The 7,862-nt window shown below is 38.8% G+C and overlaps 1 protein-coding gene across 1 annotated transcript in view; it reads right to left on the bottom strand.

Annotated features, from left to right (window-relative positions):
- LOC109291389 (pituitary tumor-transforming gene 1 protein-interacting protein-like) overlaps positions 1 to 7,862 on the bottom strand; it is a 50,038-nt gene that overhangs the window by 9,210 nt on the left and 32,966 nt on the right. The window contains exon 6 of the mRNA XM_019508388.1: positions 5,878 to 5,924. Within this exon, the coding sequence (XP_019363933.1) occupies positions 5,878 to 5,924 (47 nt within the window). The remainder of the gene's footprint in view (positions 1 to 5,877; positions 5,925 to 7,862) is intronic.

Below are 7,862 nucleotides of genomic sequence, written 5' to 3'. Positions count from 1 at the left end.
TATATATATATATATATATTACACACACACACACACACACAAAACTTTCAATCCTCAACTATCTGAAATACATATCTCAATTTTTAAGGCCAACTTAGTTGACAAAAAAAGTTCTCTCTAAACAAATATGACATTTTTCTACATGTATTAAGACCCTATATATAAAAAGGAACAGAATTTTCATTAACTTGTCAGGGTTCATTATCATCAGTTTTGGCAGCTGGACAATGTATTAGAATGATTCACCAGACCCTCCCCCTACAAAGTAATGCCCATGGCTTGATAAAACAGGTATGCTTGTTTCTTACACATTCTCTCATATATTCCAATTAATACTATAAAAATACAAATAGGCAATTTATCACCTGAAATCATCCCCAGTGTTACAAAGCCTTGACAATCTAATTACAGCAGTAAAATTATGGGTATTATCATATCCTCATGCAAATTTAGAAAGCTTCAACATATGTTGAACTTAGAGAATTTTCTTTTACTTTCTAAATAAGCCTTGCCAGTGGCAGTTAAGAAAAAGTAATTACACTAGCTTACACAACAGTTAGTTATGTAGAAGTAAAAATGTATTTTATTACACTTCTCACGCAGAAGACTATACATTCTCTGCACTCATTAAAATCCACATAGAACTCTGAGAATCTAACTTCTAAAAACTGCTCCTTACAGTGAATAAAGATCCAGTGACAGAATTAACTTTGGGATGAAAGCATCTTCCTGATGAAATAAAATCCTTTGAAATCTTCATAAAAAAAGATAACCGTATGCTAATCAAGAGGGTTCACATCAAGGTTTAGCTGCCTCAACCAGTGAGAAGCTGGACGTAGTGACAAATGCTGTAGGTAAAAATGAACACTGAGAAAAGTTATTCCCCCCCCATTTAGTTTCTGGGATTCTCCCCCCCACCTCTCATTTATTAGCTGTATTTTCTGCCTCACATGCTTATTAATAGCTGCTTTTCATCTAACTGGTTTAAAATACATATTTTACATGACAGATCTAAAAGCAATATTGTAAAACTACAACTAGCACTGCCACTGACAGCTTATATAGACATTTAACTGAAAACAGTATAGTTTCCACTAGAACCATTCCAAATTCTTCAGAGGAAGGTGTGAGGGTCTTGAAAGGTATTTAACTACACAATACTGCAAGGGAAAGCAACCTTCTTACTGCAGCCAGTGACATATCAGACTACTAGGTCTCATAGTTCAAAGCAGAGGTAATCTTTTCTTTAACTACTATTGCTGCAGAGGCTATTCACAGTGCCTTTTATTTTAGTTTCCACAAATCAGGTGTCTATATTTTGTAACCAGTTTTTGCTTCAGGGAATGCCATTTCCCCTTTATGCTATGGCAGGGTAGGGGAACTAAAAAGAGCTGAGGACTAAACCTACTGGTCAGGTCCAGTGTAGATACTGGAGATTATTAAACATGCCCGATAGAAGGAAAACAATTAAATGCTCCTAAAATAAGTTTCTGAAATAGGGCAGCAACTTCATTTTTCTGATCCCCTAAAATACAGCTATCCAACTTGAGGCCTGCAAAGCATTATATTATGGCCTCAAGCTCCCATCCAGCTACTGCTTCCCCTATTGCTCCAGCTGCAAAAGCAGCTTGGTTTTCTGAGCTCCCTCTTCCTTTCCTGCCCCAGGTGGTGGCACAGTGCACCCCACAATGCTGGGGGAGCCCATGGCGTGGATGCCCATGTGCATGACAGAGTGGGGAGGAGGATGTTGTGTGTCGGGCATGTGGTGCAGCAGAGCAGGAGTGGGAGGCATGCCACTGGTGCAGCCCCTGCTAGTATAGCCTACGTACACTAGGAGATGAAGAATTAGGAGAGGAAATGTAAGGCTACCTTCCACAGGGAATAACAACACGTGGTGCAATGTACCTAGGTGTCGTGTTCCCTTTGTTTTCATTTTATAGCCCATTCCTGCCTTCTACACCTCATGTATGAGCACTTAAATTTTTTTCACTAACCTGAGAATGCAGGGACAGCGATGAAAGGGTAGTAGTAGGGCACTTGTATTGGCTTTTTATGGTGGAAATGTATCATGGATGATGAATGAACACCAACAATTAAAAAACAAAAATACCCCAAACCAGGGGAACCATTATTAAAAATAAAAATAAATGGTATAGGGGCAAAAAGCCAGGGCCATCTGGTACATCTTGAATATCACAGCTTAATGGTAAAAGGACCTAACGGCCAAATTCAGTTTGTCCTGAACGAGGCACAGGAAGCTTCTCTGAGTCTTGTTTTTTCTTCTTGATACAAGTTGTAAATACCCATCTTTTGATTTGATATTTCAGGCTCAAAGAAGCCAGTGTCTTTAAACAAATTAAGATCCTCCCAGGCAACCTGTAAATTTCAAAGTCCTGAGAGACAAAGTTTGTAAGAATCTGAAACAGATTGTTCCATGCATCTTACCTTTGTTTACTCTTTGGGTTTAGTATTTACAACCAATTTAATTTGTTAGTTGACTCAGTGGTGCTCAACCTTTCTGCCTACAGGCCAGATTGTCAGTGCCTGGTTCCTCTGCAGGCTGGATCCAACCAATGGATCCAATCCAGGACGGGTAGTTGCGCAGAACAGGAGAAGGTGGGGGAGGACAGAATTCAGCCAGCGAGCTAGAAGTTGAGCACCCTTGGCTGACTTATGAATACCTTTGGATTCCTTTACTTACCTTAATGGTCTAGGAGAAGACAGTGTAGAGATGCAACTTACAGACTAACTGAATTAGGGACGTAGATGCCATCACAGCATCTTATGAAGTGAGCTCTTCATCACATAAAGCTTATGAATCTGATTCAGTTAGTCTACAAGTTGCATCTTTACACTTCTCTCTGCCTTACTTCAGACTATCATGGCCACCTTGCTCTGGTTTTTGATAGCTATCTGTCAGTTAAGCATTCTTCTTCTGTCAGGCTGAAAGGGCAAAGCCTCTCAACCACTGGGAACTGGAAAGGCAAATGGGCAAGTCTAAATACCTCTTTCTACAATCTTCAGTTCTGAGCTAACTTACAATGCTAATCACCTGAGAGTGCATTTCAACCTTTCACCAATGTAGTTAAAACCACAGATTTGATCCAAACGCGCAACACAATGTATATGCTGCAAAAACTGTGCTGTATTGGACTTGGGTGATCAACACATACATTGCTTTTGCTCTTTTTTCTCTCAGTGACAGCTTACTTCCCCTCAAAACTGACTACACCACTGTTTTCATCCTTGAAGTTCATTATGTATGTTGCTGGCTTTCAATTCCTAAAATAAAGTTAATAAAAATAATTAAAAAAAAAAAGGAATGCGATTTACAAGAGATGCAACTGCTATGTGACTGCAATGCATTCACAATACCATATAAGGTCAATATAATCTACCCATCCATAGCTGTTTTTATTATGATGAACTGCTGAACGTAAAATGAATGTTATACGTAAAAGAAATGAAATAGAGTTATACATCATTAAAATGACTAATCAAAAGCCTTTGCACACTTTTAAGAAGCAGCAAGCAGCATGCAACCCCAAAATCATAAAAGGGAACAGACTTGCAAAACCGAAGACAAAAGGATGTCCTCTATTATCTCTGAGGTAGGGCTCTTCCACTATCACCAGACAAAATCCAAAAGTATGTGGCGAGCAAAGCACCATATTATTGATGGTACATTTAGTGTACAATAGTAGCAAATGTGGGGGCAATTAAATCACAGTTCCTTTGTAAGTTGTAAAAGCTAGAAAATACTCTAAATTCTACTTTAAAATTTGCTAATAGTCAACATATAATTTGAGCAATCAAACTGCATTCATAAAGAAGCTAATGAAAAATATGGACAAATTTTGCAACAAAGAAACAACTCAAAATGAGTATTCCCAGTTCCTAAAGCTCTATTGCTTCCAGTGCTCCCAAAGGACTGTGGCAAGAGTAAGCGACACCTGCAATGCATTATAAATGTGTAATTACCATTTAAATAGGGAGGGTGAAGTGGGAAAAAGGCATTCCCTTAAAGCCAACCAAGGGCTGACATTTCAGGCATGATCATCTTAATCTAGAGAGTCAGGTTAACAAAGCCATTGATATTCTGCCACTTATTCTTGCCCATTTAACAGTGAATCCCCTCTACTATGCATAAGTGTGCAAAATAATCTAGTGTCTCCACAAGTTTCTGCACCAATTCTTATTATACTACTTGACATGCTAACGTATGTATATACCAGACAGCTAAAAATAAAGGCAGATGAAGAAGATTCCAGATGCTGCTGAAGATTTTTGTATTATGTTTCATTTAATTATTTTGACAACAGTATTTCAAGATGCGAATTAGTAATGCATTTGTATTTTCATTGCTGTGCCAACCTATTCTGCATTAGTTCTGATATCAGACTAAGTTCCACATATTAGCAGGTCTAATGTCAGCTGAGGACATTACATCGCACATAATCTCTCTCCTTTCACTCTGCCACTTCCTCCTCAACTACGTGCATAACACTTCATGCACCAGTGATACCTCTTTTGAGAAGACTTAATTACAATAAACAGTGCATCACATTTGCAAATAAGGTAACTGGGTGCAGAAATGATAGGGATATGTTAATTAGAGGACAAAGCTTATACTTTCAGTGAGGGTTTGTTATCACTGAAGTCAATGACAGAACTACTGATTTCACTGGGAACACTAAGGAGCTTTTAAGTGTGGTAGATTTCTACCAGTACCCATGTGGACATGTGCACACCCTTACACAGCTAAATTCTTCAAGGTGCTGACTATTCCGACCATATCCAGCAGTACACCTAAAATGCTTAATTTAAGTGAAATCAGTGGTAGTACTCCTGCAATGTTTAATCCTCTGCTGGAATTGGCCAGAATGCTTAGTACTTAGCAGGGCTGACCCCAGGGAGTCTCTGGAAACATAGGCTCAAATGGCATGTTAGTCTAAAAAAAAAACCAAAAGCTGAATTCTAATTCTTTGTCATGTAACTGAAACAAACATTTTCAAATAGAACAGAAGTTCGAAGGCAAGGTCAAAAAATGTCAAACTGTCAAGGAATTAAAGCTCGTGAACTAGTACCCTTAAAATTGCCTTCCTTCTCTATAATAATTTCCCCCCTTCCTATCTTAAGATTCATTATGGTGTACCCTCTCCCAGTGCCTCTGTTTTTTGAAGCACTACATGTTCCTCCCTCCATGTAATTCCCTTTAGAGCTCATCTACAACACTACTGCATCAACCAGAGGAATTGTAGCAGACTGACACAGACATTCCCAGCCCCTGCCAATCAGCTTAACAAGACACTGGAAATGAGAACAGTTTTGAGTGGTGTTCATAGCTCCAGAGTCACTGCTTTTCACAACAGTGTAATTTACTTGATAAGAAAATAAAGCATCTTGTTCTCATATATATTTGAGTGCATGGCACCAGCAGTTCTACAACCAACCAAATTAGAGAGTGCTAATGGCACCAGTCCTGAATAACAAACTCCACAAACAAAAAGCAGAGCACAATCAATGGTCATGCCTTCTGTTTTCACTACTGTGCTATAAATCTGTTTTAGAAAAGCTAACTGTAAGAATTAAAATAGTTCCAAAACCTTATTTAATCCTTGTTTTTTGTGCCATGAATGCTAACAACAATTCAAATTATTACCCACAGCAAACGGGGCTAAACTCAACTAACTTACTTCACTTAGCTCACAAAACAGTCAGATGGCAGTGACTTCCCATGGTATTAAACAGAACTAATGGTCCACACGGGAAAAGCTCTACCTCTTGTGTGACATAACAATCTTATTCAGGCAATGTGGAGAGAGGGAATAGAGTTTATTCAGATACCAAATACTGAAATAAGATTGCTATACATACCATACTTCTTGCGTATTTCATCATGTTTCACTTTTCTTTCCTGTTTCCTGCAAAGGTTTTTAAAAATATTATTAAAATAAGGTACAAGTTAATATCTTAGGTTGTTTTAAGATATATTATCAGCATGGTATTACAACTAGTTGGGAGTCTCTTGGCATGATTTTTAGTAGTGTGCAATAATTAACACTTTCTTAAAAATCACATCCAAAAAAAACTTACCATTCCCATCTAAAACTGACCACTATTAACAAATCAAGTAATTAATTAGGACTGTATCAGCAAGTAAGCAAACTGAAAATTCACTGCCTTTTAAATCTATTTAAATATGTCCCCTTATTTTGACTGACCTTATTTGAGAGATTGACAGATCCATTCATCCACCCACCCACCTACCATTATAGATATCACTATGTTGCCCAGTAGGAAGCATGTGAATTTTCCAACTATATGAAGACTGCAGGCATACAGAATCCTAATTCAACACCAACAAAAATCTACCAGGAGAAGGAATGCTGTATTACAGTTACTGTTCAGACAATATGGTGAATGAAAATGAAAATACAGCTGATGTCTACAGTCCTACGTGGAAAGGAGAACAGCATTAAAGATATTATGCCATCATTACAGACAGACTGGGAAGGATGTGCCTAGTTATGGTTGCCTAGCACTTCCAATTATATACGGTTCTATTTTCAGATGCATATGATGCTCCAAAACTTTAGTCAAACGCACTTCAATTTTCCATGTCAAGTGTCTGCCTCAGGTGGATACCACAGGGGAGAGGGGAAGTAGAAAGGAGGAGAAATATTTGGTGTACATATTTTTGCCATTTCTGAGAACAAATTTACAAAAATGATACTTTTTGTTTTACAACTCTTTAATGAAAACACACTGGAGCCTCTATGCTTTGGAGTGGAGATTTTGAAATTTGGCATGAGTCATCCGTGTGTCAGGGATGTGCCTATTGTTATTTCGATAAAAATCTATTCACATTTCAAACTCAGCCTCTAACTGAAGTTCACACATGCTCATTAAGGACTTACTGGCATGTCTACATAGTCATTAATGTGCCATAGTTATTGCACATTAAGTTTAGTACTTGTATAACCAAGTACAAAATCAAGATGCAGTATACTGCACAGTAGTGCCAATGCACAGCTTTTAAGTGACACTAACTGTGCAGTAGCCTAATACTACTGCACAGTAGCCTATTAGCACAATTTTTGCCATGACATGCTACTGTGCAGTAGTATTAGGCAACTGTGCAGTTAGTGTCCTATGCAGACGTGCCCACTGACTAGCAGCTAAATTTGTCTTGGTTCATCTACTCCATACATACTTCACCCTCCCTCCCCCAGTTCCTATTTGCCAACTAGAATTTGCACATGAGGGAAGTGAGCATGTTCCCTGCAGGAACTGAGTTAGCCTTTTCCTGCAACTGTTCCTCCAGGGAGGCTGGAGATTCAGTGCCACTAGTAATGTTAGCAGAGAGACTCTCTCAGCTTTGATCTCCATGTCCACATTGCTGGGGTGCAGGAAACACAAAATAAATCAAAATGGAATTCAAAAGTACAAGAAACTTGGGGGAAGAGAGATGACAGAGAGGAGTTTGGTGAAAGGAAAGACTTATTGGAAGGGCACAGAGGGGAAGAGAGGGAGGAATGAGGGTAAAGGGAGAAGGGATGAAAGAGATCAAGTGTGAGGTAAGACGTGGGGCCCATAATCACTAGACACACTCGGATTTGGATGCAAGAGTCTTGAATCCCAACATTCTACTAGTACTGACATCAGCATCACTAGTTACTCCATCAGAACAAATAGTAGAGGGTTGTGCTGTGCTTCGAAAGGTCCCAACTGTAGTGATGATGGGGGGGGGGGGCAAGAGGGGTCGATAAGAGGATGTTACTATGAGTCCATCTGATCAAAGTGGGGTTTTTTCCAGTTTGCTATTTTACCAAAGCAAGAAGCTACATTCAAGCTAAATT

Source organism: Gavialis gangeticus, unplaced genomic scaffold, assembly GCF_001723915.1.
Source record: "Gavialis gangeticus isolate Ggan-Ray unplaced genomic scaffold, GavGan_comp1, whole genome shotgun sequence".
Classification (NCBI taxonomy): Eukaryota; Metazoa; Chordata; order Crocodylia; family Gavialidae; genus Gavialis; species Gavialis gangeticus.
Note: the sequence above shows the minus strand (reverse complement) of the source record. Positions and strands in the feature narration are given on the sequence as shown.